Source organism: Anser anser (assembly GCF_964211835.1).
Source record: "Anser anser genome assembly, contig: HAP1_SCAFFOLD_122, whole genome shotgun sequence".
In the NCBI taxonomy this organism is placed as follows: domain Eukaryota; kingdom Metazoa; phylum Chordata; class Aves; order Anseriformes; family Anatidae; genus Anser; species Anser anser.
This window is the reverse complement of record NW_028153782.1, coordinates 250357-273106: the sequence shown is the minus strand read 5'-3', so window position 1 is coordinate 273106 and position 22750 is coordinate 250357. Positions and strand designations below refer to the sequence as shown.

General features: G+C 36.2%; 1 protein-coding gene across 1 annotated transcript in view; it reads left to right on the top strand.

The window, feature by feature from the left end:
* LOC310891471 (adhesion G-protein coupled receptor V1-like) overlaps positions 1 to 22750 on the top strand; it is a gene marked incomplete at its 5' end in the record, with an annotated part of 25375 nt that extends 2625 nt beyond the window's left edge. The window contains 5 exons of the mRNA XM_083853745.1: positions 8763 to 8889; positions 8978 to 9163; positions 11013 to 11061; positions 19541 to 20284; positions 21639 to 22750. Coding sequence (XP_083709871.1) covers positions 8763 to 8889; positions 8978 to 9163; positions 11013 to 11061; positions 19541 to 20284; positions 21639 to 22027 — 1495 coding nt within the window. The 3' untranslated portion in view covers positions 22028 to 22750. The remainder of the gene's footprint in view (positions 1 to 8762; positions 8890 to 8977; positions 9164 to 11012; positions 11062 to 19540; positions 20285 to 21638) is intronic.

The window sequence follows — 22750 nt, the reverse complement described above, 5'->3', positions numbered from 1 at the left end:
AGAAAGTTCTTTCAGTTTTGATCTTTTTTATAGCTCTTGGTTTTAACACTTTTTTTTTTTCGGAAAAATAATATTTAGTAAGATAATGGGAAAAACTAAAGTGAGAACTAAAAAGCAATGCAGAACTTTTTCTGTCAGAAAAAACATTTATAACTTGGGTGTCACTGTAGAATTAGACTTGCAGTTTGTTTGATCTGCATGTTCAATATTCCTTGATAATTAGATACTTCTGTCAGCTCATAGCCCCCAGAATATCCCAGTGTGACTATTATTGCAGTCTTCTGCTAATGAGAATGCAGTGGGGTTTCTGAAGCACAGTGTTCTGGTCTCCCTTCTCATCTAGTGGAGGATTTTAGGATAACAGGCTGTAAGGGCCCTCAGGTGATACTATTATCTGCATGTGAACACTGTTCAGAAAACTTAAATTAGTTTATAATCAGGAGTCTTTTCCCTCTTTGAGTTACTAACAAGAGTGTCTTGGCTATATCGTCTGTCCTGCTTCCCACAGCTCAGTTACATAAGTAAATACAGAAATACCACCACACGTGCTCTTGTATTACCTCCTATTTGTCTAAGGTACATTTTCCACTTTTACTGAAAACATACTACAGTGGTCTGCCAGCACCAGCTTCCACACTGAACATCTACTACTTACATAGTCCTTACCTTATGCAGAAGAAGTATTTTTATTCTGTACAGGAAGCGTAGGCTAGCTCTTAGATATCCACAACAGATATCCACAGTGATTCCACATTAGCAAACAATAGGCAAGAAGCTCCTCACGCTGTTGTTGATCACTAGAAGATCCCATTTCAGAAAACATGGTTTTCGAACATCTTTATGGCACACAGGGAAGATGTTATTCCTTTGCGGGATTGGCTTGCTTGATTAAAAGGTGGCTGGTTAATGCATGTAGTTCAGAACTAGTTATTTTATTCTACCTTGGCTACTCATTACATTAAAAAGGCAATCCTTTTCAGAATAAAAACAGAGACTATTGCAAGCAGTTCTCCGCTTTCTTTCTGTGGGAGAAACTGGTTTGTCTCAAGGAATTTTTTTAGAGTCTCTGGCACAAAGGGGGAAACTAGGATTAGAAATGATGGTTCAAGTTTTGAGTGTAAGGTGGCCAAGAATGCAGAGTGGTATTGAGGTAAACAAGTAAGTAGATAGAAGTAAGCAGCATGAAAGGGTAACTTTTTTGATTCACGTGTGTGAAAGTACAGTTTTCTGCCATTTATCCTGAGTTACAACTGTAGGCTATACCTTGAAAATGGTGGCTGCAACAGGGATTGAACTGGCAGCTGAACAAATACAACCAGTGTTCTGCTTTTGCTGTGTATGGTGCAAGCCGTAGGCTCTGTTGATCATGAAGTGGATGGTGAAAAGTGTGCCAACAGTAAGCAGCTTTCCCACACTTGGCAGGGTCAGAGAGTGAACCGAGGAACAGGTGGTCTGTCCTGGAAAAAGAAGTAAGCAAGGAGGAGATAGAATCTGAACTTTTCTCTAGACCTTGGTAGCATCCCTCACTTCAACTAATTAGCAGAAGCCAAGAATGAAATGACTGCAGAGATCATCCTTTCAGTACTAGACATGACTCTTCAAATTAGGGTTGAAGGATACTGGCAGGGTTACGTGTACGCCCGTGCTATTGCTTTCAGCCTGGTTGGTATTTTGTGGACAAATAGAAGATTTCAGTTTCCGAGGCTGGCAGCCAGCACCTCACAGCAGTAGTGAATGAGCATGAAAACAAAGATGCACTGTGCTGTAGATGTGCTTGTACTGTTCCGTAAATTGTAGCATAAGTCAGCGAGAAAAGAAAGCATGTAAGAACTTTAATGAAACTACAGACATAGACATATGTTCATAAGCATTCAATGTATTGCAATTATTAATAGCACGGGTAAAATAATCAAAATAATTAGTTCTAACAAGGATGTATTATTTACGGCTTAGTGGTATTGTCAAGGCAGTTCAATTTTAAATAAGCTTTAAGTGCATCCATAACTATATTTTTTCCAAGCCATTAAAAACAATGTTATCCTTTCTTGCTTTATGCTCTCTATACTTAGACCACAGATATTAAAACTAGCTCTGAATTTTGTCCACAAACTGGAGGAAAATGTATAACATGAAAAATATGATTCCAAAGAACACAGATGAGTAATGATGAGTAATGAAGGAGCAAGAGAGTCTTGTATCTGCTGAAGCTTCTTTATATTTTCTTTTTTTAGGAGCAGATTCAGGTTGAATGCCTGCCCTATCTGAATAGGCCTGAATTGAGACCAAGCATAAATAAAACCAGATGTCTGTAGTGAAATCTATGTGAGAAAGGAAAGACCTTGGTCTTCTTGATGAATGTAGGTGGAACAGGCCATGGAAATTGTGTGTGTGTTTTGTGAGAGCATATATGCATACTAGGGCTGTTCATTTTACCTGGTAAGCACAAACAGAAATCAGTTTTTTTTAAATCTGATTGCTGTTTTTTCCTTCTACACAACGTAATCTCTCACTGGCAGTTATCAGCCCCCCAGTTAAGGTGCAGACAGCTATCAGTTTGGCACCTGGCACAACCAGAGGGCCAGAACCTGCAGGGTATGTGGGCTGGGGACGTGGCCTGTGTTTGTGCTCATGAGTGAGTGGTGGTGAGACTGAGAACTTGGAGACTTTGGGATCTGGGGATAAATCACTTTTATTTTGTGGAAGTGATAATCAACAAACAGACAACTGTTTAGGCAGTCCTTATGCTCCAGCATTTTTTGAGTCTTAACTCATGGAAGTTAGGATGCCAGAACAGATCCATATGCATATGTTACGACATAAATCTCATTTACTATATATAATAAACTGAAGCAACGTTATTTGAAGATTTTTATTGTTCTAGTGATTTCTGTGATGGGATACAGATTTCCATAGGCTGACATTCTGTCATCAGTTTATGTGGAAAATGATTAGACCTATGAGTTATGAAGTAATTTTTTGAAAATTACAAATGTAAAATACAGACTTGACTATTTCACTGTGAAATATCTGGCAGTTTTTAAACATTTTTGGGTTTTAGAGGTTGCTACATGTCAAAAAGTTAGAAAAGCATAGGAGGGCCATTTAAATCACTGTGTAGTGTTGATGGACAGGGCTTAAGGGTTTATGTGTTGTGGGTTACTCACTGCCATACTGCTTAATGGAGCTAGGATTTTCTCCTTACTTGGTAATTCCCTTTGGTTAGTGTCTGTTTCAAAACCATATCTATCTTACTTATGTAAATTTTCATAGAATCACAGAATAGCTTGGGTTGGAAGGGACCTTAAAGATCATCAGTTTCCAACCCCAGTGCCATGGGCAGGGATGCCACCCATTAGATCAGGTCGGCCCACAGCCTAGTCCAACCTGGCCTTGAAAACCTCCAGGGATGCCTCAAGGGTTTGATCAGACTGCGTTTTAACGGGGAAAAAGTCATTTGAAAATAGTAGAATGTTGAAATGAGTGCGCTGGACACCTACTGCTTGTTTTCATTACTTCTCAAAATAACAACATATCTCTCCTGCTATGACTCAGAAAAATTAAAATAGCCTCAAAAATCAAATAAATGATGGATTAAACCTGGAGAGAAGGTGTTTCCTCTGATGAGAGGCACTATGGAAAGTCTAATGTGGCAAATCCTACTTTAATGCAGTTCTTTAGAGCTAGAGCCTGCCTCTAATTAAATCAGTAGATAATCCTGAAAAAATTGAAGAGGGGGTGAACACTGAATGCAAGCAAATTGAGTAATGTTCCACAAGCAATTTCACTTCCCCCTTTTTGAGATACCCTGATAGAAAAGAAAGTCTTTTAGAGAAGTGTGGTTTAATAATGACAGCCGTGTAGATTCACAGTGGAAATTAAGTTTCTCATGTGTCTTTCAGAACACTCAGGTTCTGCAGAAATTCCAGATTTTGTCAAAAGTTATTAACTTCAAAGCTATTTTTCATTTATTTATTTAATTATTTTGTGGTTCTAGTTAGTTCTTAACATTGAAATTCTCATGGTACCTTAAACTTAGTCAAAACTCTAATTTCTCCTATTTTCTTGTACTGCATGTTTAAAAAAGTGTAAGAAACATTTTGAAGCTCCTGTCAGTTGTCCTAATTCATCTGTAGTTCTTGCTACATAATAATTATGATTTTTTTTACTGAAAGAATTTCCCTAATGATCAGTCATTTCACATTAGTCTTGTTGTATAAGAAATGCTTTACACACTTTGAGGTTGTATTTCTTTTGGCAGCATCATAAGCATTGCCAGGGTTTACTGTCTGTGACGATATGAAACTTCATGTCCATACATAGCCATTTTACAGGAAAAAATAAGCTGAGGATAAAAACAGGGAAGTGGCTTTCCCAGTGATTGGTATCACCTTATTCCTGGTCAAGAGTTCTTTTCACTAGCTGGAGGAGCTGCTGGCCACGGTTAAGCCACCATGTCAAAGCAGCTGTTTTAACTTTTATTGCTGCTTCTGAATAGCCCTCTTTGTCCTGTTTCCATACTGCTGTCAGAGGAACACCTAAAGAGCTGGTTTCACATACCACGAGGAGTGAAACGGGACTGAACTGGACCCGTGTAGTGTCAGGCAGTCTGGGAGCATCTCCTCCGTGGTGTAAGGGTGGTATATGAACGCCCCTCTGTTCTTCGAGGTTGGAAGTGCACGTGGCAGGGGATGGGGCTGGTGTCCTGGCAGCTCTCTGGTGGCACGGACCCTGTGTCCAGCCCCGTAGCTCCTCCGGGTCGATCTGAGCTGGCTGCTGGAAGTATTATGCAGCTATTTGCTGAACGCTTCACCTTGCCTGGTTTAGCCCTGTATGGACTTAGGTTTAGCACATGAAGAGTACACTGAACCGAAAAGCAAGCATTTGGATTAAAAGGATAAAAGTTTGCAGGATGTGAGTATGATAATTGCATTACAATGTAATTGTTCAAAACAATAGAATTGGGATTTTTTTTTTTTTATTATTCCTAGAAAAAAGTAAACCTGTGAGAATACTTTACAACAAACATTTTGGATTTAAATTTAAAATGTACTTTCCTAATTTATCTTTGTTCTCTTAATTCTTCTTTTTTTTTTCAATACTATTTTTTAAAAATTTCTTGTTAGGGATATGCATTCTATGTTATGAAAAGTTACATGTATATGCCTTAGAGTATAGATATAAAGAATACTACTGAGTGCACCATTCTTCGAATCACAGAATGGCTCAGGTTGGAAGGGACCTTAAAGATCATCCACTTCCAACCCCTCTGCCATGGGCAGGGATGGCACCTACTAGATCAGGTTGGCCACAGCCTCATCCAACCTGGTCTTGAATACCTCCAGGGATGGGGCAGCCACAGCTTCGTTCATTCATTGTTTGCTTAACAGCATCTTGGAGCTGGAAACCTAAACCTAGCTGCTTCTATTAAGTTTCTGCATAGGATGTTTTATGACTTTTTGGAGAAGTAACTAACATTACTGTGCCAGGGCAGTGATAGCGGTCTGACCACTCATGATATCAGCCAGAGAAAAAAAATGACCAGATAATAAATAAATAAACAAACAAACAAACAAATAAGTAAATAAATAAAAGGATCCAGGTGTTCAAGATGGGGTTTGTATGGAGAAACCACCTGAACAATGTTCTTTTTTACCAGTTGATGGACTGAATTTTACTGGTTGCTTCCTGACCTGAAAGCTGTCTAGGTTTAATACATATCAAAAGCTCACTTGATATAGTGATTCATTTTTATTTTCTGTTGTAAATTATTTTACTAACAGCTTAGCGATATAATTAAATTTTAGCATTACCAACTCTGGAATCTTCTCCTTGATCTTTTCATTGTGTTAATATTTTGCTGTTTTTTGAATGCTTTTGCATGTTTCTGAGGGAAGGGAGAATGTCTCAATATATACCTAGCTTCAGTGAATATCAATAACAAATTTCAATTAATTCAGACTTCCTATTCGAAAGAACGTCTGTGAATGTATTTACTTCTCAGAATTTAGAGTGAACTCTTGTCTGTATTGAATTCCAAATTTAAATTATTTTTGAGATTAGTGGAGCCCAATTATCACCTTACAAACACTGTTTTAATCTGTTTTTGGTGCTTTGATAGACGATACAGTTTTTGTATTTAATGTATTTTTGATTAAGAAAGCCAAAATACATGATTACTATTGCAGAATAATGCTGCCCTTTTGACTGACTTCATGTGGCAGTTTTGTTATAAATGCTTGGTTGAAACTTGATTTAATTTTTTAACCTTTTGATTAGCAAATACCTTTTCCTTTCCCCTTTTTCTTTTTTTTTTTTTGTCCCTTTATTTCCTTGTCCCCTCTTTTTCCCCTTTTTCTCCTTCTGCTTCTCTTTCTTATATTTGTATTTATGTTATACATGTATATATACTACTTTGGTAATCTGATTAACTAAAAAATTGTTGTAAATGAGGTTTGCTGTGATTTTGTGCCTAATTACTTTTCCTTGTGTACCCATCAGTACTCTTTCTGTGCTTATCTGTTTTTATCATTACTTTGTCAGACTGATGAAACACCATATCACAGAGGCACGTAGATGTATTTCCCTAATAAAGGGTTATAATCGTGGATGGCTGCTGCAGTTGTGATCACGCAGTCAGTAATCAAGCTCTTTGAGGAGGGCTTGGTAGGGAACACCTTGAGTGGCTCTTGACATGCTGAATTGGTCATGGGGTCACTCCTCCTAAGTGGGAACTGCCCACTTGCTGGCCTTTGTCAACAGGAAAATGCCAAGCAAGCAGGGTTCCCATAAAAAGAACATTATAAACTTTTGGAAAGTAAAAAGAAAGCCTTCTTTTTTTTCTTTTTCTTTTTTTTTTTTTGTCCCTTTTGTTAGTTTTTTGTTCTTTTATAAGATGGGTAGTATTGAAATTTTAGTAAGTGGCACTTTCATTACTTTCTACATCCTCTTTTTTTTTTTTTTTTTTCCTCTGTGTTGACAGGGTAGAGACAGAAAGGTTTGTCGTGTTCTTTGGGTAAGTGCGGTGAACTGTTTTCTGTCCTCAGTGAATCAATGCTTTGTTTTAGAAGTGGTTGGTTTGGACAGAAACTGTCTTTATCATTTCTTTCCCCCCCAAGAATCACGTCTCTGCATCTCTTCAGACAACGCATGCTTCCCCTTTGGTGTTTCGTTTGATGGCATGGGGTTCTTGCTTGAAGGCATTTCTTTATGTAGGATCTGTGAATGATGAAAGTTATGAATGCATGGCTCAGTGTTTGATATTTGAGTGTTTCATGGAATAATGAATTAATTGTTTTAAACTGCTACAAATACAGTTTGCCCCAACTAAATGGCTGAACTGATTAGAGTTACAGAGTAATTTTCTCTAGTCAAAGACAAGGAAAGTTATCTTGATTTAGACTAACATGCATATAATTTATATAACACAGGTTATTTTTTCTACCGACTTTTTTTTTTTTTTAAACATGTAACAAACATGAGCACGTTACTCTATTAAATAGGTATTACCTATTTTGCATCCTGTACCCTGTCCTGTAGACTGTGCTACAACAATGCTAAGTTGTTTTTGTGTGTGTAGGTTCCAGTTACTTAAAACGTGCTTCTGGACACAGTTCTGGGCCTGATTTCAAAAACTGGATATAATAGATCACATTTCTTCATGAAATAGTGTTTGATAAAGTCTAGGTTGTAGCACAGTGAAAGCACAAAAATATGTACAGTATGCAGGACCACGATTTCATTGAAAAATACAATACTGACAGGAAACGTGAAAGATGCAAAGGAATCTAAGTACCTAAAACTACATGTAATAAATCATATGCAGACCATCAATCTGAAGGTGTATTCTTGATGCATCCTGCAATAGTGCTTCTCTGGAATTTTTAATATAAGAAATTTAAAATGATGAAAATTACTGCTTCTGAGGAAAGGCAAGCAAGTAATATGCAAGGTTCATTACTGTTATCAGATACTGCCCATTCCTGTCACAGAGTACGATCAAGATGGTGTAGGAGAAGCCCAGAGAGAGAAATCCTTTACTGAGAGGAATCTGAAGTATGCGTATTTGGTCAACGTACTTCATTCTTGCACCATTCAGCATGTGCTTTAAAGGAGTAATGAGAAAGGGGAATGAGTCTGAGCTACTGAGAGCAGGTCCAACATTTTGTAGAGTCAGACAGGGATCCTACAGGTAGTCTCCACATCTACAGAAGGCAGGCTAACACAGAGCTGAGGATGAAATCCATGGTATCGAGGGTCAAATTTCTGCCTCTTTATGTCAGTAGTAAACTTTGACAAACAAAGCAATAATGGAAATTTATGCTTTTCAGTGTAATCTCAGCATAGGTGATTTTGGAATTTCCTTTATACCTTGATCCAAGTACAAAGTAGTTCTGAATTTAACTAACTTTTTTTTTTTTTTTTTCCTGGCACTATTCTGTTTCTTTTCCTGTGTGTTGTGTGCATGTGTTATCAAAAACAGACAAACAAACAACAGAGTTACTAGCTATAAAAAGCTAATCAGAAACAAACAAACAAAAAGTTACTTCAGAGGCAATTATTTATTTTATTTATTTATTTATTTATTTTTTACGAATGGATAAAACATTCTGATGTTGTATCATTCTTAACTTGTTTTAATCCTTGTAGGTAACTGTTGGCTTTCATAATTTATTCATAAAATTTGTCAATATCCTGATCTCCTCTGTATGGATTTGCTAAACAGAGTTGCAACTTGAAAAAAACCTCTTACCCTCCTTTCTCAGGGTCAGTGTGGAAAATCAGATACTGAAATACGGGTTTACTACTTGTGAAATTACAATTTTGGAAAACGATGATCCTGGAGGAGTGTTCGAATTTTCTTCCTCTTCCAGAGGTCCCTACAGCATCAAGGTAGCTATCCGAGTAACGTCACTTAAACATTACAGACGACTTAGTTCTAACAGAGTGCTAGAAAAAGATTAATTTTATTTTTTTGCAGGAAGGGGAGTCTGTTGAGCTGCAGATTGTTCGCACTAGAGGAAGCCTCATCAGACAGTTTCTGCGCTACACTGTAGAACCAAGAGATAATAATGAGTTTTATGGAAGCACAGGAATTCTGGAGTTTAAGCCTGGTGAAAGAGAGATCATAATTACTCTACTGACAAGGATGGATGGGATTCCAGAGGTAAGAATTAATATTTTTCTCTCTTTAAATTGCATTCACATACATATTTGTTTGTCACTTACTAAAATATAGATGGTTTCACCTGTAAATACCAGCAATTTTTCTGTAACATTTGAAGGCTTTCTTTTTCTTAAGTGTGAGAAATAGATAGAGGAGGAGTGACTGAAAGGCCTATAAGATAGTCAAGCACCATATGAAAGCACTTTATATCAATACAAATCAGGTCTTGTCAGTCTTGCCTGAATATTCATTTCTCTGATATCTCTATTGTTTTGTAATCCCAGAAATCTGCACAATTTGAGGCATGTGTCTGTTGCTTTTCTCTTTGCTTTCTGCTTTTCTGTAGCTTGTTCCCTTTCCTGTGCATCAGCCATCCTGGATTCCATCAGGAAGTTTGCAAGGGTTTGATTTTACCACATTTATGTTAACATAAATTTTAGCTGCTGTGATTCAGCATTTTTTGCTGCCTTTACATGCACATTCCTATGCTGTATTTTGCATAAGCAGTTAGTTGTGTTTGTCTGATCCTGCTAATGAGCTGATCTAGGAGTAAGATGTCAGAAAGCCAGCTTTACAAAACATAAAGGTTTTAGGAAGGTTAATAATCTTTTTGTAGGGCCAGGTGGTCATCAGTCATGGATTGAAGGAGGGATGGAGGACCATATGATGAGGAAATCAGGGGATCACAGCAACTCCAACTTCAATTGCATAGGCTGCTGTAGAAATTCAGGTTTCTTTTCCCTACATACTCCAAAGAAAGGAGACATAAGAAGTCTGAACTCCACTACAGAAGCCAGGAACATAAGTTAATCTAGTAAAACTTAGGCACTAAAACAGCGGGTTATTTAATAGTTCCATTCCCAGTTTTTACTAGTTCATCAGCAGGCTGAGATAAAAGTATTTCCCTGCTTACAGCAGTATTATTAGACTAGGTAAGTCATCCTGCTGAAACGCTCAGGCAAAAACATACGAATTGTAGTGTCAGGACTAAAAAATAAGGAGGTCCTTTTATACTCTTCTATCTCCAAGAGTGGCCAAAAGCCACATACATGAGCAGGACATATATAATCACTTTCCTCCAGAATGCCATCCCAGCCTCCAATGGTGGGCAGTCCAAGGATGTCTGGAGTAATGGATGGTATCTTTGGGTGCCTTCAGATTTTCTTTCTGTTAATTGAAGCAGTTACGCTTTGAACGCAGGTAAGGTTTTAGCATCCATGACATTCTGTAGTACTGAACACCATTGTTTAATTGAATTGTATGTGAAGAACCAGTTCATGTGTGTTTCTTTACTGCTAACCACCAGCCAGTTTCACTGAGTTCTCCCCAGTGTAGAGTAATGCTGTTTTCTAGATAGATAAATGCAATATTTTTTTCTAATGTTCTCTGATACTTTTTTGAAAGTACCATGTCCCATTAGATTAATAAAGCCAGTTGATCAATTCTTTCTAAATTAGCATGCTGTCCATGGTTTAAAAATCTTTGCTTTACCTGTTACAAAGCCAGGAATCTTAAGAAGTCTTGGAGGAAAGAAAATTTACATTTCAGAGTGTGTTACAAACATTACTTGTGAAATTATGCGATTCTAAATTAAGTACACAAAATAAGTCCTTGCTTATAATAATAATAGACTTTTGGAGAAACTGATGCTTTTAGAGATAGAAAGTTCTAACAATTTCCTTTATTTGATAGCATTATACAAACGTTTATTGCATGTAGAATGTGTGTGATTTCATTTTAAGTTTGTATCCCTTTCTGCCTGATGGGGGACTGTGGACTATAGACCATTTTGTTTTTGATGTGGATGTTGAATATGTATTTTTGTTCTGACTGAGTTTCCCTCTTCTAGCTGGATGAGCTATATTCTGTGGTACTTAGTGGCTACAGTGAAATGCCAGGCAAGTTGGGGAATGCCACAATGGTCAATATAACCATTTTGAAGAATGATGATCCGCATGGTATCATTCAGTTTCTACCTTACGAACTAACAGTAACAATAAGTGAAAGCAAAGGAGAAGTCATCCATACCGGTAATTCCTTTTTATTAGAGTTACTTCTTTATCTGCTGTCTGCTTCTGCAAGTCTTATTTTCCCTGTTCTAGGATAACAGAAGTCTAGGAGACTTCTTACTAAAATCTCCACTCAGGACTTTACAGATTGGTACAATGCCAAGCAAGATGAGCAGCGGAGAGTGAAGTGGAGAAGTATGGGTGTGGAAAAACAGAGGGATTAACTGAGTAAAAAGGATTGCTAGAGAATTTTCCAGACAGGAGGGATGGAGTACTGATGTATGTGCAAAGTGCAACGTGGAGGTAGTAGCTCTGTTTGTGGAGAATGAAGAATGGGGTGTTATATAAGAGAAACATAGAGTTAAATCTTCCTATGGGTGATTTTAATTGATCTATTCAGTTATCAATTACTTTTACAGGCAAGAATTAACATGTGAAATTAAAGCAGTTTGCACTGCTTTAGTAATCTGTCTTTGTGTGTCCTTTTCTGTAGCACTCCAACATGTTACTGGTTTCATAAGAAGTGAAATTGGTTATTATTGTATTTCCTTTTTCTCAGTTTCAGATGTTTCAGATGTTCCTTTTTGATTTCTGTTGCTCTGAATATGCACACTGACTCTGTTTATGTTTTTTAGCTGTTTACAGAGTTGTAAGAAATCAAGGAAACTATGGAAATGTTAGTGTGTCTTGGGTTGTTGATCCAGCATGTACCAATGACGTCTATCCAGAGCAAGGGACTATTTTATTTGATAATCTGGAGTTTTCAAAAAATATCACCATTTACTCACTGCCAGATGAGGTAAACACTTTTACAGTGTTTTGGGGTGAGAATATGGGACAAAGAGTAAGTACTAAAACATTAGAGTATAAGGAGAAAAAAGGAATGTGTGTTTCTCAAGAGCCTAATAACTTGTAGGAAATATCAAAATACTTGGGTAGAACTGAGATAATGTCTGCAAATCATAGAGAAATTTCAGAAGCTGTGCATACCTCTAAACAAAAAAGGTAGAAGCTGAGAGTAATTGTACTGTGGTAAAGTTATAGGAAAGTTTGACTGAAACTCGTATCTTGATAACTGGAATCCTAATTTCAATCCTAATCCTATATGCTGATAAATTTGAAGTAATATAAGAAAGATTACACCTAATGATAAATAAATAAAGCTGTAAAAAAAACTACATGTATCAGAAACATAAAACTGGAAGGTAACTTTTGGGTCATCTGTGCAAGATAAAGAGGAAGGGACTTACTTACAAAAACTGTAGATGGATGATAATTTCTGTATAACTGTATGAATTATCATCCCTCTTGAGACACATAAGGACTGACAAATAAAAACAACACTCAGAAATCTCTGGCTTATTAATCCCCCTAACTTTTCATTTTAAATTCTTCAGTGTTTTGTATGCTAGAAATTAATGTCTTAATACTTTCAGGTGCCTGAAGAGGAGGAAGTATTCACCATCAGTTTATTCAATGCTACCGGTGGAGCCAGGCTGGGCAATGTAACCACTGCAATTTTACAAATAACAAAGAATGATGATCCCATTTATTTTGCAGGTTAGATATTATTGTTTATAAATGTGGAATACATACACTACCTAAAACGGATTTTTTTCACAAACCAGATCATTGCGAAATCGTAATCCCAAAAGAGCAAGTGGAAAAGCTCCCCAAACTTTTTTTTTTTTTTGTATTTAATTTATATTTGTTTCCTTCAGAACCTTCCCATTTTTTTGTGTGTGTCATTTTTCTCTTTGTTGATGTTGAGATCAGTTAGGAGGCAAGGTACAAAATATTCTCTCGTACCTGAATTATTTCCTACCTTTATCACATACATCTTATTGTTTCATTGAAGAGGAAGATCCTACTAGAGAGAATTAAGAAAACAGAGCAAATGCAAGCAACTCAGGCTTGAACTCAGACAGATTTGTTGCTTTTGTATTTTCAGAACCTGTGACAGTGAGTGTTCAAGAAGGAAGTGTTGCAAACTTTACAGTCCTAAGGAATGGATCTGCTGATGTCGCTGTTGTTGTCCAGTATATTACTGTTAATGGAGATGCAACAGCTGAAGAGGGAGACTTTGTTCCCAGTGGAAAGAACAGTGTCATTTTGTTTGATGTTGGAGAAAGGGAGCAGAATTTATCTGTGTATATCAACGATGATGATACCCCTGAAACTGATGAAACATTTTATATTATCCTTTTCAATTCTACAGGTAAGTCTTCCTTTTTTTTTTTTTTTTTTTGCTGGCAATTTCTTAGTATCTTGGTCTTATCATAAAGCAATATTTAAATGCCAAGAATTACACGAATAATGTTTGCTTCAAGATTTTTATACAATAAATGCATACTGTGTTTGAATTTTCATCCTTAATTATTTTATTGGAAACAAAAATCAAATGATAGAGTTGATACTTTGCCTGCAAAAACAACTGGAGTGAAAGTCCCTTTTCAAATATAAATGCTCCAAATTAGATGGACTTCAATACAAAAACACAAAGCAAAAAAAAAAAAAAACAAAATTTAGTACCCAACAGTCTTAGGAAAAGAGGTATTCTTTTAGTTATTTTTTTCATGCTCCAGAGTGTATTACAAAACTACATGATTTTTGTAAAAACAAACAGAACTGCCATATTTTGGAGGAAGGGTATGTAATTGCTCTATTTTATTAGTAGCGAAAAGTATGCATACATTTTTTTCACTCTGAGACTATAGTTTTAAAAGGCTTAATTTGCAGAAAAATATATGTCACAATTTACCCAGGGGACCACCTCTAAAGAAAGGATTTATTACCTTAGAAATAACGTATTTTTGTTTATTTATTTATTTTTCAAAGTTTACACTTAAAAAGGAATGACCAAAATTATTCAGCCCATTCCTCACGTTTTTGAAATACATATCTTTTAGAATAAATTATCACTGTTATGTAATATACATGAGAAAATAAAAGTGAAGTATAAGAAATTCATAATTTTTCCAGAGCCCTAAGTATTTAATAAAGACCCTCCCCACACCTAGCTCCAACAAAACTCATGGTGTTGTGGGAGAGTCATTTGCAATTGTGTTATCAAATTTTAATTTACTGCCCTTCATTTTTTACTGTTCTCTAGTTGAGAGGTAATAACAGGCTCTGAATCTGCTGCACATCTTTGCAATGCAAAGCAAAGCTGTATTGAATCAGCCATTGAAACCTGAGGGGCTGTAATTTAATAAAGCAAAGAAAGATGATGGCAATTAACCATCAGACTATACCTTCAGATTGTGTGACACGTTCTCAAAGTAAAATACCTACCAGGTATTCAATTCAAGATTAGGAAACCTAAAATTAGATTTCTTCATCTGTAAGCACGCTAAGCATCTTAGTTCTCATTACAGTCTCTGATGGTCTTAGTCTTTAGCAGTCGATAAGACTGAAGTGATTGAGGTCATGCTACAGTGGACACCCTGCGGCTGGCCTGTGAGGTTCTCACAAGGCAGCATTGATCTTGAGTTGAATCCTTCCCTGAACATTGGTAGCAGGCAGCCAGAGGTTGACAGGGAAAGCAGTAATTTGAGTATAAGGCAGCTAAGCTATTTCCCAAGGTCGGCTGGTATTCACTGTAGTACCCAGGTCTCTTATAAAATATCAGACTAGGGAAAGGATTAGACAAAACCATTCTTCTTCCTTCATAAGTTTTCTCTTTTGTTGTCTCTTTCTACTTTAATAACTTTCTTCAGGATCTACTGGTAGCTCCCAATACTACCCCATTGGGAACATATCATGGCTTTTCTCCTAGCACATGGGGAATGGGTATCCATAGCCTCCTTTTTCCTCTAAAATGAGCATCATATAGTTTTACAGCCATTCTAGAATCACTAAGAATAAAGAATATTTCTATACATATTCCTGAAAGCAAAAGTTGGTTTTCTTTCTATGATTGGTTACATACAGTGGCCTTGACTGTTCTGAAATTTTTTTGGGGACTGTTGTTCCTGAGAGAAAATACAAATAGAGGTATATGAAGTTAGAGGAATAAGCACATTGTTTAACGTGGAACAAAATTTAGTCGGACACTTTCAAAGAAGACAAAAAATGGGGTGGGTGTGGACACATTATGTTCATCTATGGACAATGCAATGGAGTTAGAATTAACATCCCTTAATATTTACCTGTACTAATATGCACACTGAAATCCTGCTAGCTTCCCATCTACATAATAAGAATCTTATGTTTCTTCCTTTTAGATATTCTTTGATATGGGAGTGAATAAACTCTTAGACATTGCTCATAGCTTGTATTTAGTTTAAATGCAATACTTTTCTTCTAGGTCTAAAGAAGGTTGGGGCTCTCTGAATACCTTACTCTTTTATTCTGTACCTCTGAATATCTTATTCTTTTGACTTGTCCAGATGATCAAACAGAAAATGTTACCTCACATAACAACTACATGCAAGGATACTGTGTAGTAAGAATCACATCTTCTCAGTTCATGTCATTTTTCCTGAAAATCTTACGTCTTGCTCTCTGGATGGTACACTACTTAAATACTTTTACTCTGATTTGCCTGCTGCTGAATACCTCAAATTCTGTTTTTCACTGACTTTTATAATTGTCCTTTTCTTTGTATAAAAGCAATTGTAGTGAGTAGAAAACATAATTGGATTTAGAGTTACCTACATTTCTGATTCCAATTTTAATAATAATAATTGTCCTCTTTTTTAGGAGATACAGTTATCTTTAAGGCTGGAATGGCAACAGTTATTATTGAAGCAAATGATGATCCTAATGGAATTTTCTCTTTGGAACCTTTAGAGAAGCCAGTTGAAGAAGGCAAAAGTAACATTTTTTGGTAAGTAACGTTTAAAGAATATCTTTGCACTCTTTTGGAACTGGTGTATGTGGTACTTTATAAATAGCACTTTGATTAAATCAAATGCACAAGTGTGCATTGATAGAAGTGCACTATAGAAAAACAGTTTTACAAAATTTTGGATTAAATGATTTGTAATGTGTTGAAGACATCACCTGTAATACTATGGAGTACACAGTAAATATTAAAAAGTGCACAGAAGCTCATGTTGAAATGTAACTAAATAAGACTTCAGCATTGATGTTCTGTTATAATCTCAGGAACCTGTAGATACAGAAAAATCTGAATGATTGAGCACAATATAACCTAGGCTGACAGAAAAAGAAAAAAAACCACTCAACAAATAGCTAAATAAAACTGTGTGGCACTAGGTGGCTTTTTGTACCCATCTTTGAAATTTTCAACTGCAAACTACTGTATTCTTTCTTTCTGTTTTTGTATTTTTTTTTTTCTTTTATCTGTTAATTACAGATTGAAATCTATACTTAAAGTCCGGATGTGACACTCTTCATTAGTCTGACCTTTGAAAGTATTTTCCTTTGTGCCACCATGATATATTGAAGAATTAGCAGGGTTAAAAATTGAATGCACTTGGCATCTCGCCTTGTTACATTCATTTCATAAATTTACTATGGGGTTTTAATTGGATGAAAAAATGATTTTTCGTTAAGAAATCTTGAGACAGGCTGTAAAGAGAAGTTAGGTCACAATAAATGCGATAGTGCAAATAGTTAGGGAAGAGGTTCTTCTTGCATTTAAAAAATCATCCTTTTTTTTTTGTCTGTTTGTTTTAAAGCCTTGAAGCAGATGCTTATGGCTGTGAATTGGTTCTTTATGCTTGTGTCAATACATCTGAAATATGAATAGTCTCAAGAAAAGAGGATATTAAGTTCATTGTGTGTTTGTTGTTGTGCTGTTCACTGTTTTGGGCTTTGTTGTTTTTTTGTCCTTTATAGTCTAATCTGCAGGATAATTTTTGTGGATTTGGTGGTGTTAAGAATATTGTTTTGATGTAAACATGCTTATATACAGGTGCTTTATGGAATTATAGGATACCAAGATCTCCAACATCTGAGGAACCTGCTCAGTCATCATTGATAAAATATATTTACTAGGGATCTGTCTCTTCCATACTGTCACTACTTTGACAGTTGTGTAGCATATAAAAAAGTGGTCAAAGTAGCATGTAACCAAACCACCGAAAACACAGAGGTTTTAATGAGGTAATTGGAGTTAGTGCAGCAGCGCTACACAGCTGGGATAGAGCACCCTGGTTAACGCCACAGAAGAAAAACCTTTGGAAGCAGAAACAACGTAAATGTGTTGCTGTGGCTGGACTAGTTTAGCTGAACTAATTCTTCAACCTGATATAATCTATTTATAAGGCATTTTATGTCACCGTGCAAACCGACAGAAGCAAACTTCCTGTATGTAAGCGCACTCTTAATAAAGGCACTGTATGGGTCACTTTTTATTTGTAGTGCCTTTTTGAAATTAGTGTAATTGTGTTAGCAGATAGTTACCAAAAAAAAAAAAATCTTTTCATTTACTACGTTCTTAATCGCAAATAACAGTAGATTTCTGAAAGCCGTAGAATGTAATTCTAATTTAATACAAGTGTAAGAAAAAGTTTAAGTAGACTTGATGACTGAAAGGAGAAACGTTTGTGGTTAAATGTAGATGATTCTCTTTCCTGTCTAAGAGTGTCCAAGTATATTAATTTTTAATGTTAACTTTCTGAACTATTATGCATTCATATTTATTATTATAAATTGGAATTACAAGACACAGTGATGTGTAGCTTCACAGTAGTATTCTGCATGGACCTGCGTATGCTACTTCTGTTTTCTAAAGTACGTATTCCGGGAGTAGAATTGTACTGCAAAAGTGGTTGCCTTTAAAAGGAAGGCTTCATGGAACAGTTGTAGTATATTAGCATTTTACTTTATATTACATAGTATATTACTTCTTACTGTAAGGAAGATTACAGTAAAAGGAGTCTCCACATTTTCCTTTTCTACTCAACGCTGATGCATGCCTGCCAGGACTCTCATTCTTTCTGTATCACTGAACAGGATTTTGAGACACAGAGGACACTTCGGCAATGTTTCTTTGACCTGGCAGTTGTTTGATAATAACTCTGCACTGAAGCCAGGAGAAGAATTCTATGAAACTTATGGGACTGTGTGCTTCATGGATGGTGAAAGGTCGAAGTCAATAACACTACGTGCCATTTCAGATAGAATTCCTGAATTCAATGAATTTTACATTCTAAAGTTGGTGAATGCTTCAGGTATTGTCTTCCATATCACCATTTCCTTCATATCTGGTAGAAAAGAGTTATGTTTAATCAATCAAAAAGAAACCAACACTAGAAAGAGCATTGCTTTGAATCATGTCTTGATATCCTATGCTTTTCTGGTAAGGTTTTAGGTCTTATTTTTCATTTAATCTTGATTTCCATATATAGAGAGTTACTCAGTTCCCGAATTACTGTTAAACACATTTTGGTGATCTGAACTTTAAAAGGGATGCCTCTTGGTTTTTGAAATTAAACTTCTTAAAGTTCAGAAGTTTCATTTCAAAAACCAAGAGTTCTGAATTTCAGATACATAGATCTCCATGCACAAAATATAAAACAAAGATACTAACAAAGAAATAACAAAGGTATTAAAGGTTATGTGTGTCTACCATAATAGAGGTTGCTTTTTTGTTTGTTTGTTTCCCTAGAGGAGGTAAAATACTTGTAGTTACCACTTCACATGACTTAAATTACAACTTTAAATTGCTACTGGACACATTTCCTAATCTGGATTAATTCCACTTTAGTACTATTCATGGTCTTCTGTGCTCTGATACAAGTGAAAATGTGTGTTGGCCTTTCCTGTAAGTGAAGTCCATACGGATGTACAAAAGATTTCCTGCTTATAACAGGTAGATCACTGTACACTTTGAACACGGAGATTCTCCATTCACAACATGATCTTCATATCATGAATTCTTACTGTGCAAAGATAGATGACTAACACCAGGACTGGGCAGCAGTTTTAACACACAACTGGTTACTGTTTCTGCAAGGTGTATGTACTTCTGTATCAGAGGCAACAGGCAAGATTTTGCCATTCTCTATTCCTGTAAGTCTTTGAGCAATACAAGAATTGAATTTGGCCCCCATGCTTATCAAACGAATCAAAGGTAACCTACCTTATTGGCTAATTAAGAAAAGATGGACCTTGTCATGTTTCACCTGAAAGACATCTGTGTGTTTTACAGCTGAAAAATAGCATGTGGGTTTGTTTTCTACTGAAATTACATCAGCACAGTGTTTTAAGAATAATACAATTAACCTATGTAATTTTCAAGTTAGATCATTTGCTATAAGTCCAGAGGATCTTAAAGGAGGGTTTGAGGTTTTTTTAGAAACTTGTTTTATTAAAAAAAAAAAAAAGTACTTTGAAACTTTTTTCTGAGTGTGTTGTTTAATCATTAACTTTTACTCTAACTTCTATTACGCAGGTGGGTCTCCTGGTCCTGGTGGTCAGTTATCTGAAACCAGTCCTACTGTAACTGTCATGATCCCTTTCAATGATGACCCTTTTGGAGTGTTTGTTATAGATCCAGAGAGCCAGGACAGAGAGATAGTGGAAGATACTCTTTCTGAAGATGACCTTTCCTATATTACGGACTTCACCATCTGGAGACAGCAAGGCACCTTTGGTGTTGTCCGACTAGGTTGGGAAATACTGTCTAGTACCTTCCAAGCTGGACTGCCATCAATGGTAGATTTCTTGTTGCTTGGATCATTCCCAAGCTCAGTACAATCACAGCCCCACATGAGGCGCCATCACAGTGGAACAGACGCTCTGTATTTCAGTGGAAAAGAGGATGCATTTGGCATTATCGGTCCTGAATACCCATACAATGGAAATAATGCAGTAACCAATTTTACATTTTCAGCTTGGTTAATTCCTAATGTCAGTACAGATGGCTATATAGTTGAAAAGGATAACGATAATGGGACTTTATATTATGGTGTGAAAATTCAGACAAATGATTCTCATGTTTCTGTAGTGCTTCATTATACAGCATTAGGGTCCAATATGACATACATGGCTAAAACATCAGTCATGAAATACCTGGATGAGAATACTTGGCTTCACGTTCTGATTACTCTGGATGAAAGTATAATTGAATTTTACGTTGATGGAATTCTAGTTCTGGGAGGAATGAAGAGTCTAAAAGGAGAAGCAATTCTTGATGGTGAGCCTTTGCTATTTTTCTCCATATATAAAGCTCTGAAATGCATAGTCTAGCCACTTCAAAGGTGGAAGAAATACACTGAAATGATTATATCTGTTAAGTTAATTGAAAGGAATGGATAAGAATTCTTTGAGGATTTTCAGAAAGCCTATGGAAATTGTGTGAATGTTCTAAAAAATTCAAACTGCTGCGATGTTGAGTGAGAGTAGAGGACTATTAATTGTATGGTGTACTATTTTATTTCTGCTTTTAAAATTCCAGGTTGAAGTTTAAGAAATCAAATTTTCCATTTGTAAAAAGAATAGTACTTCTGCAATTAGTAATTTCCATCACACTTGCAGTACTGTAGCTAAGCTGAGAGGCTGAGAGGTTTTTTTTTTTTCCCTCCCTCGGTTTCTAGAACAAATATATGTGAAATGCAATTATGCTTTTATTGCTAGAAGGATATGTCTGTGCTGTAAATTTTCTTTATTAGTGGGGATGGCGTGTGTCTGGGGATAATGCAATAGTAAGGCAAGTATGTCATCTCTCTCCGTTGAATGTTGGGTAATACACAGTGGTGTGCATAGCAGCCCAGTTTTTCTCAGCATCCTCCACTTTGTGCCCTGGGACTTTTATCAGTTCCTGTGGTTGCTCATCTCTACAACTGCCACTCAGTGTCATATGTATGACAATACACTGAAGAGCACAGCTTTTTTTGTTTGTTTGTTTTCTTTCGTTTTCTGAAAGGCAACTGAAAACAGCTGATGTGTGTGTTTTAGCACAAGAGCATAGCATGGCACAGAATAGGATAGAGTAGGAATGAATATGAGGCAGCTGTGATCCTATAGTTTGGAGACAGAGAAATATAAATGCTGTTGTAAAAAGAGTTTGGAATTTGCATGGAATTACGGTGTGGTGGATGAAATGGATGTCCAGAAGGGTTAATGCAGTAATCATGAGTATCATCAGAATGGATCAGCTGCCCTAGCAGAGGGAAACAAAGTAGGATTTGTTCAGCAAAACAAGGGCTAAAAGGGGTTGCAGTTCTGCTCTGAAAATCTGTGGAGGAAAGAGGGAGCCTCAAGTCTCTAAGACTTATAAAAATGAGGGATGATGATAATGTGCTGCTAGAACTAATAGGATGAAAAACTTGGACAGCATAGGATGGAATTGTTTGGCCTGTGAGGACTTACCTGTAACATTGAGATGAGGCTCAAGGAACCTCCTGATTTTGGATCTCAAGATCAATATGATTCCTCATCCAGGGACAATGAACAGTTTACCATTGGTTTTTAAGAAAAACAGGTAGTCAGTTGCTGACTGTTTCATACAAATACAATAACATGAGAAAAAATTATAATTTCCTTCTCAGGTCCAGGAATAGTAAGAATTGGAGCAGGAATCAACGGCAGCAGTAGGTACACAGGGTTAATGCAGGATGTAAGGCTTTATGAGCGTAAGTTGACACGAGCAGAGATCTATGAACTTCATGCAACTCCTGCAAAAAGTGATGTCCACCCTGTCTCTGGGTATTTGGAGTATTGGCAAGGAGAGACCAATAAATCATTCATCGTGTCTGCAAAGGATGACAAAGAGGAAGAAGGAGAAGAATTATTCATACTAAAGCTCATTTCTGTGCGTGGTGGAGCTCGAATTTCACAAGAAAACACCACAGCAAGATTAAGAATACAGAAAAGTGATAATGCTAATGGTTTATTTGGCTTCACTGGAGCATGTATCCCTGAGGTAAGGTGGTCATAATGGAAATTGTAGGTGATATTTCAGGCACAGAAAGCTAAATGGCAGGACCAAGTGACCTGAACAAACCCTAGATTTTGCAGTGTTTGCTTTTGTGGTTAAGCAAACTTTTCCTAGGATTTGGAGATGCATATGTTCTGTTAATACAACCTCAGTTCCACTGGGATTTACTATATAATTTTAAAAAACTAAAGAAAAAAATGGTTAAGAAAATTTAGTTTACTATATAAACTGAAGACTAAGGCTTAATTTTTTTTTTCTAGAAAAATATTTTACCTTCACTGCTGTTACATTTGAGTTACCAGTTAAAATGTAAGATTTAATTCTCTGGTTTTTTTTTGAGAATGGATTATTGCAAAGATTTTTATTTTAGTTTTCTGTGTCACATGATGTGTTTGAGATAATTTTACTAGAGATCATGCAATGACAAAGTGTTATGGATTTTTCCACCTTCATTTGCTGTCATAAACTAAGTTATAATTTGCATATGTTTGATGTCAGTTGGTTGATTTAGTAGTGGTTTTTTTTGTTGTTTTAGTTTTAACAGATGAAATCTTTTTTCAGTGGTATCCATTCTATATGCAGAGTGTAAACTTGCTACTTTTTGAGGAGGCTTGAAATAAACATAAATCATTCTTTACTTCTTTAATCAATTATAAGGGGGAATAACATGATAGCTATCTCTACTGGTATTGGATTATTTTGTGGAAAAAAAAATTTAATATA